Below are 18766 nucleotides of genomic sequence, written 5' to 3'. Positions count from 1 at the left end.
TGGGCATGGTTTGGATAGGGCCTGAGCAGAACTAAAATCCACATGTGTATCCCCCATTTCAGAAAGGAAATGCACGTGTATTTCCCAATATATCAGTGTCGAAATTCCAGCTACTCCCTTGCATGTGTAGGTTTGTAAAATGTGCTCATTTAGGCTGGCCCTTAACAGGCGGGATTAAGAGTTCTTTCCAGTGCGTTTTTTCTAGCAAAAAAGGTGTCGGTCCTCAAATGCTAGGCCACTCTTCAGGGGTGGGGTGATCACTGAGAGAGACCCACCCCACAATAGTCAGGTCCCCTGCAATCAGTCACAGAATCTATGACAAGGCAGAATTGGTGTGTAGATCCTGAGCTCTTTCATTAAAACTTGGGGTCCATGGGTCAGTTTTAGCAGACAATGAAAAAGGTACCCCTACTCAGTACACCCAAATACCCCCTCAAAAAAAGCCCTGGTTCTTTCCTTCATTCCCCAGAGCTTATTTCCCCGTCCAGTTGGAAAATAAATAAGACATGAGGCCTCTGTTAATTAGAGGGATGTATACATGTAGGTTTGCAAAATGGAACTCATCCATGTGTACATAGAGGAATCGGGGCCGGCGTTCGGGGGTGGCAAACAGGACAATTGCCTTTGGCCCTCATACTACAGGGGGCCCCCAAACCTGCCTCAAGCTGAAGAAGACATAGGCTTAAAACCAACCTTGGGGCCTCCTTCCCAGTTTCTGCTCTGAGCCCCTAAATGTCTAACACCAGCCCTTGGAGGAATAGCCTAATAAAGTTTCACAGTTTCACAGTTCAGCTTTATTTAATAAACCACAAATAATAATAAAACATCGAAGCATTTTACAAGTCATAATTATTAGGGCTGGAATCAGAGGATACAAACAAAAGGTAAAATTATGTTATATGGGAGATTTAATAAAATCCAAGAAAGGAGCAGAATTTAATTAAAATTAATCTAATTGAGCCGTGGACTGAAAACCAGGGAAGCCCAGTGCAAATCCCACCATGGCTCCTTGTGATCATGGGCAAGACAGTTACCTGTCCAGTGTCTCAGGTACAAACTTTGAAGCCCTTTTACAAAGTGGCGGTAGGGCAACTGCGCGTTTAGCACATGCCAAATTGACACTACCTCCTGGTTAGTGTGCTCACTCGGTGGTAATGTCGAAGTTGGCGTGTTCTGTTTCTCATGGTAGAAAATATTTTTTCTATTTTCTAGTACAGGAGGCATTCTTGGCGGTAATTGGCAGCATGCCACATTGGCGTATGCTGCATGAGTACCGCGTGTGTAGCATGTGAGCCCTTACTGCTAGGTCAATGGGCGGCGGTAAGGGCTCAGGCAGTAAATAACCAAGTGCTACTTTTAATTCTAATGCATGGCCATTTACTGCCCATTGAAAAAAAGCCTTTTTTCCCAGTCACGGTAAACAATGTCCCAGCAGGTCACTTTTTACCACAGCTTAGTAAAAGGACCCCTTAGATTGGAAGACCTCTGTGGATAGGGAAATACTTATTGTATCTGAATGCTGACACAGTCACATGCAGATTGTGGAATACCAGTTTACACATGTCCTGAGCTGGACATATCAATTCTGATTTCTATGTTCTATCTACAATGGGGCTTCAGGTGAACAGACATTTTTGAAAAACAAAAAACCAAAAACAGTATCACTAGGCAGTAGCAGATTGCAAGTAGCATGTTTTGAGAGCATAAGTGGCAGTTTTGGATATGTAAGTGGCAGGAATTAGACATCTGGATGTCTGCAGGGAATTTATTAAGGAGCTATCCTCAAAAACATGAATATTTTGCACTTCAAGGTAGCATTTGAATTCCAGAAAGGAAAGCATGTTTCCCTTCTCAAGCTCTCCGCCAAAGCCAAGGTCCAAAAGAAAAATGAGCAGAAATTTGGAAGGGTGTCCCACTGTCACATTAGGAGGCTGTATCTCCTTCAGATCTAGGCAGGCTTGGCCTCCCTGCAGCAAGGGGGCCGAGGGCAATTGCCTTAATTGCAAACTCTGGCCCTGGTCAATGGAATATCAATTAAACCGGATACTGAGGTGCTGAACATTTTCATTGTTTTTTTTAGAATTTCATCCTGTTTCCAAATTTCCCAAATAGTTTATTGCTTTTGGGGAATCTGATGAACTGTACTTTAGATTATAATGGGAGGAAAATAGCCTTTTCGAACACTTATTGGAATGCTTTAATTGCCAGTTCTCACAATAACATGCCTCTCTTGTGGCCCTTTTAAATTGAACCTGCATATTTTGAAGCAACCTTCCTACAGATGTGGTGGGGGCAATTTGCTATCAGAATTCCACAATGCAGGCAACAAGTACAGAGAAATCAGTGGCGGAGAAGCAAGTCAAGAGTTGGCTATCAAGTAGTGGGTGTAAGATAGGACAAGAGTAGACTAGCTGAGCATCAAAAGTTATTCTTCACCTGATTCTGTATTGTGTTTGATAAGAGGGAGGGTCTCCTTACCATTTTCAGCTGCTCTCTTGAGGTTTTCTATCATGGTGTCATAATGAATTCTGCAGAGAACTTTCTCTTCTACAAGGCCGAACTCCTCCCCGGTAGACAGTTGTCTCTTACAGGAAAAACAGGCAAAGCATGCGAGGTGGTAGGCATTCCCCCGAGCTCTTCTTACCCAGTCGCTAGCATAAATTTGCCTGCCGCAGCGGGCACACTTGGTACCAAATCGACTGGAAAATAAAAGCAAACAAAACACTCCAAGGTGAGCTTTACCACACAAAGGTAATACCCTATCATCAAATATGCCGACAACCAGGGGCAGGAGATATGGAGAAAAGAAACTGGAATGAAATGCCTAGGAAGAATTTAAAGAACACATCACAAGAGTAGTCGACTCTGTGTCTTTGTCCTGGGGACACCTGGACAGAACTAATGTTTGGGTCAGGAAAAATAGATAATCAGCTTTTGCATTCTGGTTCATAAAATACATTTATTACAACTGCTAAGTTTCTAAGATAAACCAGGAAAGAACACGCAATAATCAGTCTTATCTTCTGAGAGATACCAGAGCGGAATCCAGCTGTATTACTTATAATTTTTGTTTACATACATACATATAATAAACATCAGCATTCTGGGTTAGACCGAAGGTCTATCAAAGCCAATATCCTTTTTCAACAGTAGCAAATCCAGGTCACAAGTACCAGGGAAGATCCCCAGAACAATAAAACAGACTTTATGCTAAGCTATTTTTATGCATTCTCTAGCAATGAATTCCAGAGCTTAATTGCACATTGTGTAAAGAAATTTTTTCTCCAATTTGTTTTAAATGTACTACTTAGTAACTTTATTGTGCGCCCCCCCCCCCCCCCCCCCAGTTCTTGTACTTTTTGGACGTGTAAACAAGTGATTCACATCTACCCATTCCATTCCATTCATTATTTTATGGACCTCTATCACATCTCCCCTCAGCTGTCTCTTCTTCAAGCTGAAGAGCCCTAACCTCTTTAGCTTTTCCTCACAGGGGAGTCCTTCTATCCTCTTTAACATTTTGGTCATCCTTCTCTGTACTTTTTCTAATTCAGGAGAATTCTTTTGTTAAATCACAAGGTAGTTTTTGTCCCCTCTTTGAGGAAATGTCCCACATGATTGGGCAATAAGCTTTAGACTGCAGTAGTACTTGAGCTACATTAGGCCATGTTGAAAGGAGAATGTGTGTGCAATGTAAAAATATTGGGCTTGATATTTAAAGGATTTATGCTCATAAATTGGCCTGTTTGAACATTTAGTAGAGCTGAGTGCCTCAATTCAATACTCAAAAATTTCACTAAACTATTACATTTAGCATACTGATGGGTGGCAACAGCAGCAGATGTAAATGTGGGGAAAAAAGCTAGGAGCTCAGCACTGATTTTCAGCACTAATCTCATAAAATAGCCTCCAGGGATTCAAGAGGGTCTAGAATTGGGGAGGGGGGGGGGGGGCTTCAGGAGATCTTTGGAATTGAGAAGCTTCAGGAAGGTAATCTGGAATTGGGAGGTCTTTAGGGGTGTGTGTCTGGAATTGGGGGACCATTGAGGGGAGAGAAGGAACAGGAGCAGCTCCGAATAGTGCATTCCAGCTCCTTTATGAGGCATCTGGGAGCATTGGGCCTCGGCTTCGTGGCCCAATGCTCCCAAGTGAGTAAAACAATGCCACTTGCAAGGTTGCTGCAAGTAGCATTATTCTTCTACCCCAGAAGTGATTACCTGTGGTACTGAGCTACTGCAACTTAGTCAATCTCATGGTAAATTAAGGTGTGTTAAAAGCCTGACTTTTCCTGCAATTTATCATCTCTACCTCCCTTAATGGAGCGAAACAACAGAAACTAAACAGCATGAAACAGGAAGAGCCTCATACATATACTACTGAGTGTTACCATTGTAACACAAATTAAAGCATATGAATGCATTTTAAGATGAGTTATTTTCTCAGTAAACAGTCCCCATTAAGGAGAATAGACTTGAATTAAATATCATGCAGCAACGTAGATTATTAAATAACGCAAGAAATTTGGTCGGTGTTTCCATGCTATTTTCAAACAACAGCACAGTCCTAGAAGAGTTCACTGCCTTTGCTGTCATCCCACAGGATATGAGTTATTAGTTTGGCACCCTGCAAACTGGAAAATGATTTTATACTTGATAAAATGCTCTGATAGTGTAATAGCTCTTGTGGAAACTAGTTTTAAAAGCCAAATATGAAAGTGAGGCTTCCTGTTTCTTCACATCTTCTCTTGACTCTTTCCCACCCTGATGTACTCCATATAATATACCTACCCCATCTAACACATCCTCACAAATACCTCACCCTAAAAGTTGAGTCCCTACTGAGTCTCTCAGACCTAGTATCCTTCCATCCCTGAGATCCCATTCAATCCTTGTCCGTGCTCTTTCCTCAATTCCATTGAATCCCAGTGCTCCCACTCTCCATTCTTCACTACCTCTACAAATTCCTGCACTCCCCATCTCCAAGTCCAGAGTTTCCCACTTAATTCATGTCACTGCTCTTCACCCAGTCTCAGAGTCCATACTTTCCCTCCTACGTAATCCTTGAGTTGATGTTCTGTCATCCTGTTACTCAATCTGAGTCCCTTTTCTCTCCTCATCCCTGTCCCTAATCCAGTCCTTGAGCCCCCGCTCTATCTTCACCCCAAACTTCAAACCTTTCATTGTGCCTCTTGTACTTTCTTTTTTTTTCTCCCCTCACTTCCCCCTTTTGTAGACTTGCCAAAGGAGAGCCACATCTGTGACCCAGTGCTTCTAACACACCTACTGCTGGCATTTCTTCCACCTGCATAGTTTGAACTACAGCAATCAGTGGTTTAAACTGCATGATACACCATAGATCTACAAAGCCCCAAATAGTTCAGGAGTCCTTTTACAAAGGCACACTAACATTTTTAGCATGCGCTAAAAATAAGCACACACTAAATGTTAGAGACGCCCATGTGCCTTTCTAAAAGACCCCCTTAAATGGCTGCTCTCAGAACCCAGCAGGAGAAGAAGCAGGTTAGAAGCACTGAATTTTGGGTTCCTGTCTGCTGCTGGCTGACTAGTACTAGACCACAGGAAGAAGTAAATCAACTTGGACAGGGTTAGAACAGCAGTCATGCTCCAAAAAAACGTGGAGGGGCATAATCGAACGGGGCGCCCAAGTTTTCCTGAGGACGTCCTCGCAGGACGTCCCGGTGAAGGGGCGGGGAAACCTGTATTATTGAAACAAGATGGGCGGCCATCTTTCGTTTTGATAATACGGTTGGGGATGCCCAAATCTCAACATTTAGGTCGTCCTTAGAGATGGTCGTCCCCAGTTTTCGGCGATAATGGAAACCGAGGATGCCCATCTCAGAAACGACCAAATCCAAGCCATTTGGTCATGGGAGGAGCCAGCATTCGTAGTGCACTGGTCCCCCTCACATGCCAGGACACCAACCGGGCACCCTAGGGGGCACTGCAGTGGACTTCAGAAATTGATCCCAGGTGCATTTCTCCCTTACCTTGGGTGCTGAGCCCCCCAAACCCCACTCCCTACAACTGCACAACACTACCATAGACCTAAGGGGTGAAGGGGGGCACCTACATGTGGATAAGGTGGGTTTCGGGTGGGTTTTGAAGGGCTCACATTTACCACCACAAGTGTAACAGGTGGGGGGATGGGCCTGGGTCCACCTGCCTGAAGTGCATTGCACCCACTAAAACTGCTCCAGGGACCTGTATACTGCTGTCAGGGAGCTGGGTATGACATTTGAGGCTGGCATAGAGGCTGGCAAAAAATATTTTAAAAGTTTTTTTTAGGGTGGGAGGGAGTTAGTGACCACTGGGGGAGTAAGGGGAGGTGATCCCTGATTCCCTCTGGTGGTCATTTGGCACCTTTTTGAGGCTTGGTTGCAAGAAAAAATGGACCAAGTAAAGTCGGGCAAGTGCTCGTCAGGGACGCCCTTCTTTTTTTCATTATCAGCTGAGGACGCCCATGTGTTAAGCACGCCCCAGTCCCACCTTCGCTATGCTTCTGACACGCCCCTGTGAACTTTGGTCATCCCCCGCGAAGGAAAGCAGTTGAGGATGCCCAAAATCGGCTTTTAATTATGCCGATTTGGGCGACCCTGGGAGAAGGACGCGGCGCCCATCTTGTGATTTGTGTCGAAAGATGGGTGCCCTTCTCTTTCGAAAATAAGCCTGAAAGTGTGTTGGGGTGGAGGGAGTAATAGGACAAAGAACTGTTAGGGTAGGTTCATTTATTTATTTGTTTGTTACAGGTGATGGCATGCCCTATCAAGAATCAGCTTGGGGTGAGTTATAATGGTAATCCAACAAATTGATACAGATAGATTATAAAACATGTGAATATACTATAAACAAATAAAAATCCTAAAATCCAAACACCATTCCATGCAGTATTGTAGGTTAGACTTTAATCAAAAATTTGAGAAATCAACCAAACCTTAATTTCTTTAAAAATAAAAGATAATTCAGTTCTAAGTATAATTCCAGTGGTAAGGTATTCCAACATTTGGAGCAAAATAGCTGAAGGCTTTCTTCCTCATCATAACTAGATTAACCAGTTTGCTGTGAACCATGTAAAGCCTATGAAGACTTGAACTGCATCAGACATCTAGCAAAAGAATGAGACACCACTGTGTGAAGGCTTTCAAAACCACAGGTGGAGGGTAATTTTATAGAACTGCACCTATGTAATATGCTTTTTCACATATAAAGTCAAATACTCTCCCACTTGACTTTAGAAAATGCTAGTGTCGGAGAAAAGTACACCCATACATGTAGATTTGGCATTTACGCTAGCTTGAGGGCTGGTGTAAATGTTAGTGTGTATTTTTTGCAAGTATGTACTCAAATTAAGACATGTCTGTGTGGACTCCACCCACACCCCACCAAACTCTGCCCCCATTCATATCTCCAGTAAAAATATGTGTCATGACACTTATTTGTGCACTTTCTTGATAGTCGATATTTCTAAGAGGCAATTGATAGTCGATATTTCTAACAGGCAATTTTTGCATATAAATGACCACTCACGCTTGTAAATGACTACATGCATGCTTACCCCCTAATACTAGGTAGAGCTTCATAATATTACCCTTATAGATGGTAACTTAGTAACAGGTCATCAAGGTTACTAGAGTTAGTCTTCAAAGGCTGCCTCCCTTCCTCCCCTGCCTCTTTGAATAAGCTTCTGATCCCTTACCCTCCCTAGGTCATCATCTGACAACTTGCTGTGCATCCTGTCCCTATCTGTTTTACACCTCACCATTTCTTGTGACACTGACACTGCCTTCAGTTATCTTGGCCTCAAGATCTGGAACTCCCTTCTCCCTCTCCTCAGAGCCTCTTCTTCCCTTCCATTTTTCAAGGCCCTCCTTAAAACTCATCTCTTCTCTCTGGCGTTTGACTCCTCATCTGCTTACTATTTCTTCTTTCCTTTTTCTTTCTCTTCACCTTCATCAGCATTGATATATTATTTTACTCCTATTGTAAATTGCTTAGTTGTCTGTTTGGATCTATTTGTGGTACATCAAATTTGAGAAATAAATAAAATCATTTACAGTATTGTGTAACTGAACTTGTTAACTGCATGTTATTGCCATGAAGATGACACTGCCTGTAACTATAACCAATACAATTGGGGGGATGGTGGACGGTACGGACAGACCCTTGTGGTATCCTGGAAATTAGCCTTTTTGTCTGAATAATCTCCCATCAAACTGAATAAACTGAAATCTGTTAAAAACTATTGTAAGCAGGACCAGACAGCACTGGAAACTCCAATAGTCTCCAACTGTTGGAATAACAATGAGTGATTGACCATATTAAAGACCATAAACAGGTCAAGGTATAACAAAAAGATATCCTGACCTTGGCTGATAGCCAGTTAAACCTCATTCATTACAGAGGTTAATACTATTTCAGTTCCATGACCTTTGTGAAGACTCGAGTGGGAACGATGAAGTACCCAGAAATCCTCAAACAAGTGAAAGCAGCTATTTATAATTCTTTTTCTCTACCAACTTCCAAATAAAAGGGGGAATGAATGTAGGATAATAATGCAGCAATAAAGATAGATACAAGCTTGATTAAAAAAAAATTGGTTGCTAAATTATTGGTAGGTCTGTACAGGAGCAATGCCTAGTCACTTCTGCCTTTGTGGCACCATAATTCATAATGGCACCAGTGACCCCCTAGCAGTAGTCTCATGATACTACTGCTAGGAGACATCTGTACATATACCAGTTTGCTGGTTTGTTCCAAGAAATGGATGGAAATGATTTTTCTTTAGTGAAGTATTAATAATCACTGTCAGCAAGGGAGCAAAACATTCTTCTCCCTCCTTATCAAGTACTGATTGCAAAACATCTAGAATACAATAACCAGGTTTCCCACCATGCAGAACCTTGTTTATTTCTTTGGTAGCTACTGAGTAACAAAGAGAAAAAGAAGCCATTGTCAGCCTCAGTTATTTCTAATACCCCACCATCTACAAATACCCTGCACTTCACATCAAATAGTCCTCAACTGCCAAATCAGAATGAGAAAGATTACAAGATGAATTCTTAATATCATAAAAACTTTAACCATCTGTGCCAATCTTTTTGGTCTATTATCAGCCTGTCTCATTGCTTGTTTATAAAGACTAATATGAGGGTTACTTTGCTCAAGATTGGACACAATTTTCTGTGTCTTCTATCTATGCTCCATCTTACTGGCCTGTTTCAGCAATCTAAACCCTGGATGATACCAGGGAGCCTTTTTTAAGAATTTAGCTTAACAATATGTACTGGGGATATCTCATCTAAGGCTTCCCCAGACTTATTTAATAATCCAATAGGATCATCTAATGCAGTGCTTTTCTCTCCTGGAGGCTCTCCTAGCCATTCAGGTTTTCAGAATTACCACAATAAATATGCATGAGATAGATTTGCATGCAATGGGTCTTTGATATTTGCGCATATCGATCTCATGTATATTTATTGTGATAATCTTGAAAACCTGACTGGTTAGGGCAGGGTTGAGAAGTATTGAGTACTATGTGCAGTTCTCGCCACCTCATTAGAACTAGAAAAAGGTACAAAGAAGGACAATCATAGAAACACAGAAACAGAGAAAATGATGGCAGATAAAGATCATATGGTCTATCCAGTCCATTCATTCACATCATCCACTATACTTCTCTCCTTTAGAGGTCCTATACCATCCACTATCTCTTCCTCTTCCTTAGAGATCCCCATGCTGTCTTGAATTCAGATACAGTCTCTACCACCTCCACTGGGAGGCCGTTTCACACATCCAGCACCTGCTCCGTAAAGAAACATTTCCCCTTTCTCCTTAAACCTATTCAGTAAAAGAGACTTGCCTCCTGTGCATTTATGCCATGGAAGTATTTAAATATCTCTATCATATCTCCCCTTTGCCAACTTTCTTTCAAAGTATATATATTGAGATCTTGAAATCTATCCCAATACAATTATGACAAAGACCACTGTCCATTTTATACCATCATGTTTATATCCTTTTGAAGGTGTGGTCTCTAGAACTATATATAGTACCCTAAATGGGGGTCTCACCAGAGACTTATACAGAGTCACTATCACTTCTTTTATCTGGGTTTCACTGTTGCCTTTCTGTTTGGCCACCTTAAGATCATCTGATACAACCACTCCCAAGTTCACTCTTCTTTTATACATGGAAGGACTTCACCCCCTCTACTGTACTGCTTCCTCAGGTTTTTGCAGCCCAAAAGCATGACTCTGCATTTTCTTAACATTAAACCTTAGCTTCCAAATTCTAGATCATTCTTCAAGCTTCAATAGATTCCTCTTCATGCTATCTACACCATCAGGGGTGTCTATTTATTCAGCATATTTGATATATCACTGGGGTCTTCACATAGGCATAAAGTGGTTAACATGTTAAAAAGATAATAATAAAAGAAAAACAAAACAGCAGGATGGTGTAAGTAAGGGAGGCCTACCCTATTGCATCATCTGCAAAGAGACAAACCTTTCCAGACAACCCTTACACAATATCACTTATAAAATTATTAAAAGTGCTGAACCAATCTCTGTGGCACACCTCTGGTTACACCATTTTCCTCTAAGTGAACTCCATTTACCACTATCCTTTGTCTCCTTCCCCTCAACCAGTTTATAACCCAGTCATTCAGTGTAGGTCCATATCGAGGGCACTAAGTTTATTTATAAGTTGCTAAAGGCTTTGCTAAAATCTAATTCACCACATCTACCCCTCTCCCTTGATCAAACTGTCAAAATGATAGAGAATGGAATAGCTCCCCAATAAAGATGCTAAATTCAATGGACCTTTGGTCTGGTCCAATATGGGGCATCTTATGTTCTTAAACCAGCAATGCCAAGATCCAAATGCCCAGGAAACATAAGTAAAAATTATTAGACAGTATTCAGACCATGACAACAATTCATTTCTTGGACTTCATGTATGACATCACCTATGTGTGGCTGTCTTATCCTACTTGTCCATGGAGAAACAACAAAACACACTGCTAAAAACAATCCCATATTTATTTAGATAACCTTTTGTTTGAAAATGCATTTGTGTTAACAGATGACAGCCATTTTTCAAACATTAGTTAACTTTTCACAAAGTATAAAGCAAAATGTTGTAATTATTTTGATATGTGACCAATCTCACAAAGTCATCTTGAATGATTTTTTTTTAAACACATTACACTGCATGTGTTCGGTTTCCTGTCTGCATCAGATGGTAGGGCATTCTGCAAAATAGGTGCTTCAGTGGAGACAAGGCAGCAGATGTTGAATGGTAGTCCCCTACAAAGTGGAAATTAGAAAGAATGGCCAGAAGGTAGCCTTTCCCTACCAGAGCTTGTATGCTCCTCTCCAATCTTTCCATAGTGGATATGTGGCCCTTTGAGATGGCTGCTTCTGCATGGTAAGGATGGAGTGGACATGGTGGAAAGGTAGAGTAACTTTACTGGATGGTTTGTTTGGTTACCTGAATTCTGCTTTCTGGCATATGGCAATGGTCATTGTTCTCATGAATGTGGTTAGCCTGATCAAAAGTACAGTGGATGCTCAGCACCTTCAGCATGAACAGATGTTAAGGCCTTTAGGGCTCCTTTCAGATTAGGTTTGAATTTGCAGCTATTTTCTTACAGCTTTAAGGCCCTCACAGACTGTGTGATTGTGCTGCTGTTTCTCCAACATTAGAGTACTTGTAGAAGAAGGATGGTTAGATGACATGGTTCTCATGATTCTAGCTTCTCAGATTCTACCTTGGCATCAAAGGGTTGGATCTTCCAGAGTTGTCCAGGGTACCATCTGATGCCATTCACCACCTCCTTATAGGCTGTCATGGCTGGATGATGTGAGAGGATATGGGGGTAGGGGTTGATCATTTGTAGTGTTCATGGTACAGCTGCCACGATAAAGACATTGCCTGTTTATTCTAATTTCTGTTCCTTAGGGGTAGCTGTGTGGTAATTCTGTGTAGATCTTGAAAGTCCAGGAATTCAGTGTGCTCCTTGCAAACCTATTGAACCTGGAAAAGATACAGAGGTGAGTAAGCTGTTTTGTTGGCGCATATGCATCCATTTGCTTCTATCAGAAATGTGAAGCTCATCTACTTTGAGGCTATCTACCCTGTTCCCCCCTCTCCCAGCTGAAATGTTAGTACTCTGCTAAGTCTGCAATCTTCTTGATAGATTCTAGCCCATTTTCCCTGCCTCTCCCAAATGTTCTCACACTTACTAGGCCCCAGCCCAGCCAGAAGTTCCTCTACCTGTTAGACCTGAAATCGACTACTGACTTGAAAACCATGTCAGAGCCTGTAATCGAACATGAACTTTTGCTCTGTGTTCCTAATTTGTATTCTAGTAGTGCAAGCAACTCACCAGCTCACCCCAATATGTATTGATAAGCTATATCGATGGGCTCTGGGAGGCTGATGATGACGTCCACACCTGATATTTCCATAATGTGTTGCACCAGTGGTGTGAGGTGAATTGGACAAAAATGGCTACCTTCCATCTACTTTTGATGGGCAAAAAGATTTATGGTCTTTTCTCAGATGCCCTAATGTCCTTATAATAATGTTTTACATATATTATTGTATAAGGCTGCTAATATCCAATACTATTTGTTTCCCGATATGCTCCTTTGCTGCCAGGGATTTTCTTGTGGAGTCTCTCCTGAAGAGCACCTGTAGTCCTCTGGGACCAGCCCCAGAATGTGGTTGTTTTCTTCTGGAGTGAAGCACAACATCCAATGGCTTGGTTATGCCCCTCCCATTGTAATATATGGTCCAAATTCTGGCTTCACTTCCTCCACAATTCCATTTCCTTAACAGAAAGGAGTCTATGCCTCCTTTATGTCTTCTTTAATTCTCTTCTACCGATTCTTTCCTCTCCCTGCTATGCTGTCCTGTATTCCTTCACCTGGTGTGTAATTAATCCAGGGGTGTCCAATGTGCAGCCCGCCTGACCATCAGGCACTTACATTTATGCATATGCTATGTGCTTAAATGTACAGAGTATTGACATTTACATGCATATATGTGCACATATGTGCAAATATGCCACTAATTGGCCTAAACACTACTCTGTAAATACCTATGTAACTTACATAGAGGTTATTTGCAAGGGGAGCATACACGGGGGGGGGGGGGGGGGGGAGCATGGAGGGGCCATAGCCATGTCTCCCACTTACATGGGAAACTGACAGAATGCTGCAAGTTACGCATATCCCCACCACATCTAAGCACCCACAATTATATCTGCACTATAGCTGATGTAAGTGTGGATGCCTACATGTTAGATGCACAAATACCAGGTTATGCTTGTAAAATAGAATCTGGACTCCCAAGTTCTGTTATAGAATACCACCTTGGGCTCCTAATTAGAGGTGCCCAGTTATAGAATTGCTTCTAAAATGGAAAAAAAAACTCTTCATAAATCAGGACCTTAGCTTCTTAGCATTCAAAATTCATGCTAGGTATCTTAATTTTCCCTTACCTATCCTTGACTTAATTACTTCTCACTGAATGCTCACTTTCTAAGCAATTAAAGATAGACACTAGAGAACACAGGCAGTCATATTAAGCCATCAATCTGCGGGGGTGGGGAGAAGATGGGCATAACTGGCTAAGACCTGAGTTTAGCCAAATAGACCCTTCTGAGACCTGTTTTCATATGACTTAGTAGCTCAGCCAGTTGGAAAGAGAAGGAACGCTTATTGAGGGTCTGAATCTTCCAACAATCCCCCTCATTCTATAACTTGGTGCCTAAGATGTACGCATCAGTAAAGTAATGCAAGAATTGGATGCAATTAAAGCAGCTTCTAAGCCCCTGATGGCGAACCTATGACACGCGTGTCAGTACTGACACGCGTAGCCATTTTCAGTGACACGCGGCCGCATGTGGCCGCATACAGAGAAGCAGCGGAGTTCCTTGCTGACACCCGGGGCGGATCGCCGATGCGCCCCCCCTCCCCCCCGGTGCAGCGCGACCTCCCCCCCCCGGCGAAATCACCCGGTGCATGTTTACCCGCTGGGGGTGTGCCGTGTGCGCTCCTATTGGCTCCCTCCCTGCTGCTCCCTGCTGCTCCCTCTGCCCCGGCTCCTCACTTCCGGCCGGCGGAGCAGAGAGCAGCGGAATGCCGTGGGGGACGCATCTCTGAGGGCCCTGTGATCACCATTACCAGCAACCATCATCCAATCTACTGTTCTGGGGTGTCGTGGATTTGTAATTGACCACCATTACTGAGATAGGTGAGGGGGAGGCTGGGAGAGGCGAGGGCATGTGCTATGGGTGCCGTTTCCCGCCATTAGAAATAGCGGCAGCCATCTTAATTTACATAAGGTGGTCAGTTAGGCTAGTTAGGGCTAACAGGCTATCTATAATTCTATCTTCTGTCTCTGCCCCCCTGATGGAGAACTCAAAAAATAAAAAACCAAGGTTAAGTAAAGGAAGTGGTAGTAGCAGTAGCCGACCCTTTCAAGAGACATGGACCGAGATGTATGGCATTATAGAAAAAAATGGCAAATCATTTTGCGTTCTATGTACTGAAACGGTAGTAAGCAGAACGTGGAATATAAATAGACATTTTGAAACTAATCATTCCCAGCTCTTGAAAAAAAGTGAGGATGAACGGAAGGAATACATTTCCAGGCAGCTACACTTTTATAAGAGCCAATCTAAGTCCATCCTTAAATTTGTAAAAGGTTCTACAAATTTAACATCTGCAAGTTTGAGCATTGCTCACTCCATAGCTCAGCATGGAAAAGCACTCAGTGAGGGAGAATTTATTAAAGAAACTCTCCTAAGATGTGCACCAGTTCTATTTCACGATATGCAGAATAAAGATGCAATTATTAAGAGAATATCTGAGTTACCAGGAAATTTGGAGTGCCTGGATCCGATTACCAGACACTTTTAGCACCCTGAAAAATATAGCAATGGCTTTACTCACAATTTTTCCCTCTACGTACTTTTGTGAAACCTTATTCTCAGCGTTAAATAATATCAAAACCAACAAAAGAAACAGATTGACAGATGAAGTTAGTAGCGCTTGCTTGGGCTTGAAGTGTACAAAATACCAACCTTCAATTGAAGATTTAGCCAATGAAATTCAGCAACAAAAAAGTCACTAATAGGCAGATTAGTTAAAGAATTCCCCCTCCCCCTCACTTATCTTAGTTCATGGCACCCCACACAAGTTAAATAATATCAAGACCAACAAAAGAAACCGACTGACAGATGAACAAAGAAGTCACTAAGTAGGTAAGTTAAATAATTAGTTTTTGGTTTATTAAATACAGTTTTATATTACAATTATACATTTTTGTTATTTAAACTATAAATATCGCGAAATTATGGTTTTTTTTCTCGAAGTGACACACCACCCGAGTTATGCTCGGTTTTTTGGCGAATTTTGACACACCAAGCTCAAAAGGTTGCCCATCACTGTTCTAAGCAGTGGCGTAGCCAGACTGCCAATTTTGGGTGGGCCTGAACCCAAAGTGGGTGGGCACAAAATTTTCTCTCTACCCCCCTCCCCCAGCAAAATGTAGTCACACTCAGATGCATTTGTCACACAGGGTAAAGTGCTGCTTTTCAGTGCATCAGATTTCAGACAATTTATTTAATAGCCTAATCCTTTTCAGTGAGGTTTCAGAGACCAATACTTCCTTCCTTAGGTCAGGAGAGGATACCGTAACAGCATTATACTGACCTGAGGCAGGAGGTTTTGGCCTCTGAAACTTCATTAACACAGGTACCATATTACTTTATCCTAAATTAAAAATAAAATTATTTTCTTTACCTTTCTTGTATGGCCATTTACTTTTTCTCATTGTGTTGCTCCCAGTCTCTAGATTCTGCTTTCCTTCGTTTTCGCTTAACTCTTCTGCCAGGGTTTCCTGGCCATTTGTCATTTTTCTCTCCTTTTTCTTTGCTTTCTTCAATATTTTTCTGCCTCTCTCTCTCTCTCTATCCAGATTTAATTCATTCTTACTATTCATTCTTTAATTTCCTTCATCTACTTATGGCTTTTCATCTTTTTCTCACCCTTGTTCTCCCCATGCCCCTTCCTCTTATTCTCCAGTCTTTCACTACTCTCCTTTTCCATCCAGCAGCTCTCTTCTTTCTCTCCCCATCCTTCCAGTGTCTCCCCTCTCTCTCCCCATCCTTCCAATAGTCTCCCCTCTTTCTTTCTGCATCCTTCCATCCAGTGTCACCTCTTTCTCCCTACCCTTCCATCCAGCGTCTTCCCTCTTTCTCTCCCCATCCTTCCACCCATCTACCCTCTCTCCTGATCCTTCCATCTAATGTCTCTCTCTCCCTCCTTCTAACCAGTGTCTATCTCTCTACCCTTTTCTGTTCAGTGTCCCTTCTCTCTCCACATCCTTCCAGTCTCGCCCCTTTCTCTCTGCATCCTTTCATCCATCTCCCCTCTTTCTCTCCCCATCCTTCCATCCAGTGTCTCTCTTCCTATCCATCCGTTTTCCCTCTTTCTCTGCCATCCTTCCATCCGTTTTCCCTCTTTCTCTGCCATCCTTCCGTCTGTTTTCCCTCTTTCTCTCCCCATCCTTCCGTTTTCCCTCTTTCTCTGCCATCCTTCCGTCTGTATTCCCTCTTTCTCTCCCGATCCTTCCGTTTTCCCTCTTTCTCTGCCATCCTCCCATCTGTTTTCCCTCTTTCTCTCCCCATCCTTCCGTTTTCCCTCTTTCTCTGCCATCTGTTTTCCCTCTTTCTCTCCCCATCCTTCCATTTTCCCTCTTTCTCTACCATCCTCCCATGTGTTTTCCCTCTTTCTCTGCCATCCTCCTATCTGTTTTTCCTCTTTCTCTCCCCATCCTTCTGTTTTCCCTCTTTCTCCCCAGTCCCCATCCTGCCATCCGTTTTCCCTCTTTCTCTCCCTATCCTTCCGTTTTCCCTCTTTCTCCCCAGTCCCCATCCTGCCATCCGTTTTTCCTCTTTCTCTCCCCATCCTTCCGTTTTCCCTCTTTCTCCCCAGTCCCCATCCTGCTATCCGTTTTCCCTCTTTCTCTCCCCATCCTTCCGTTTTCCCTCTTTCTCCCCAGTCCCCATCCTGCCATCCGTTTTCCCTCTTTCTCCCGAGTCCCCATCCTGACATCCGATTCAGGCCCACCCGATTCAGGCCCGCCAGCCCCAGCTACAAAAAGAAGAAGCGCTCAGCTGATTGAGCTGAGCGCCGCCGCCAACGTTAACAACGAGAAAAAAATGTAAAAAAAAAAAAAAAGCGCGGCACCGTAGGCAGCCTCGAAGCATTGGCTGCTGGCTCTGCAGGCTCCTCCCGTCTCTTACGTCACTGGCCCTGTTTCGCTCCAGGGGCAGTGAAGTAAGAGATGGGAGGAGCCTGCAGAGCCAGCAGCCAATGCTTCGAGGCTGCCTACGGTGCCGCGCTTTTTTTTTTTTTTTTACATTTTTTTCTCGTTGTTAACGTTGGCGGCGGTGCTCAGCTCAATCAGCTGAGCGCTTCTTCTTTTTGTAGCGCCGGCCCTGCTGCTCAACAGGAAAAGCAGCAGTGGCCGGCAATGGGAGTGGGCGGGCCAGAGCTGAAATTGGGTGGGCCTAGCTACGCCCCTGCTTCTAAGACTGCACAGAATAATAACTTCTTACCACTGCCTCAAAGAATAAAACCACATAAGAACAGATGGTTCACAGTAGGCTCAGGCAGACTTCGTCATGTGACACAGAAGCATCCACCCACATAAGTGTTGCCACTAAAGAATTCATTTGCTCCATTACAGCACTGTGATGCTCCTGAAAATAGAACTGAGGCAGAGGAAAAAGCAATAAAGTTGGAACAAAAAGATATGAAGGTACCCAAAGTGAAAAGACATCCCCAAATCACTAATGTTAAAACACATACCAGGAAATATAGATGGAAAGCAATGGCCACAAATGCTCGTAGTCTAAGCAATAAAGTTCATGACCTTCAAGCCCTGATGTTGGAGGCAGACTTAGATGTTGTTGCAATCACAGAGATGTGGCTCAATGGTTCCCATGAATGGAATGCAAACATACCAGGCTATAATCTATTTAGGAAGGATAGAGAGGGTCGTAAAGGTGGAGGAGTAGCTCTGTATGTGAGGAATGATATCATGGCGACTGAAATGACAGGGACCTGGGGAAAGGAAGAAGCGATATGGATCACCTTAAAAAGAGATGATAGAACCTCTGTCCACGTGGGTGTTGTCTACAGACCCCCGACACAATTAGAGGAACTAGATAAAGATCTGATCACAGATATTCAAAAATTAGGAAAGAAAAAAGAGGTTCTGTTAATGGGAGATTTCAATCTGCCGGATGTAGATTGGAAGGTTCCGTCTGCGAAATCGGAAAGAAGTAGAGAGATCGTGGATGCTTTCCAAAGTGCTCTGCTCAGACAAATTGTAACGGAACCCACGAGGGAGGGAGTGACGCTGGATCTGGTGCTCACAAATGAGGATAATGTGTCAAATGTCCGAGTGGGTGCACACCTGGGAAGCAGCGACCATCAAACGATTTGGTTTGATATGACAGCTGAAGTGGAGGGCAGCCACTCTAAACTCAAAGTCCTGTATTTCATGCGTGCTGACTTTAGTAAAATGGGGGAATACCTGAGGAAGGAGCTGATTGGCTGGGAGGACGTACAAGAAGTGGAAGGACAGTGGTCCAGGCTGAAAGAAGTAATAAATAGGGCCACAGACCTTTATGTAAGGATAGTAAATAAAAGCAAGAGAAAAAG

The 18766-nt window shown here is 43.0% G+C and overlaps 1 protein-coding gene across 1 annotated transcript in view; it reads right to left on the bottom strand.

The window, feature by feature from the left end:
• Positions 1-18766, bottom strand: part of LHX6 (LIM homeobox 6) — a 229574-nt gene that overhangs the window by 34071 nt on the left and 176737 nt on the right. Inside the window, 1 exon segment of the mRNA XM_030206378.1 lies at positions 2479-2699. Within this exon segment, the coding sequence (XP_030062238.1) occupies positions 2479-2699 (221 nt within the window).

Source organism: Microcaecilia unicolor, chromosome 6 (genome assembly GCF_901765095.1).
Source record: "Microcaecilia unicolor chromosome 6, aMicUni1.1, whole genome shotgun sequence".
Taxonomy (NCBI): domain Eukaryota; kingdom Metazoa; phylum Chordata; class Amphibia; order Gymnophiona; family Siphonopidae; genus Microcaecilia; species Microcaecilia unicolor.
Note: the sequence above shows the minus strand (reverse complement) of the source record. Positions and strands in the feature narration are given on the sequence as shown.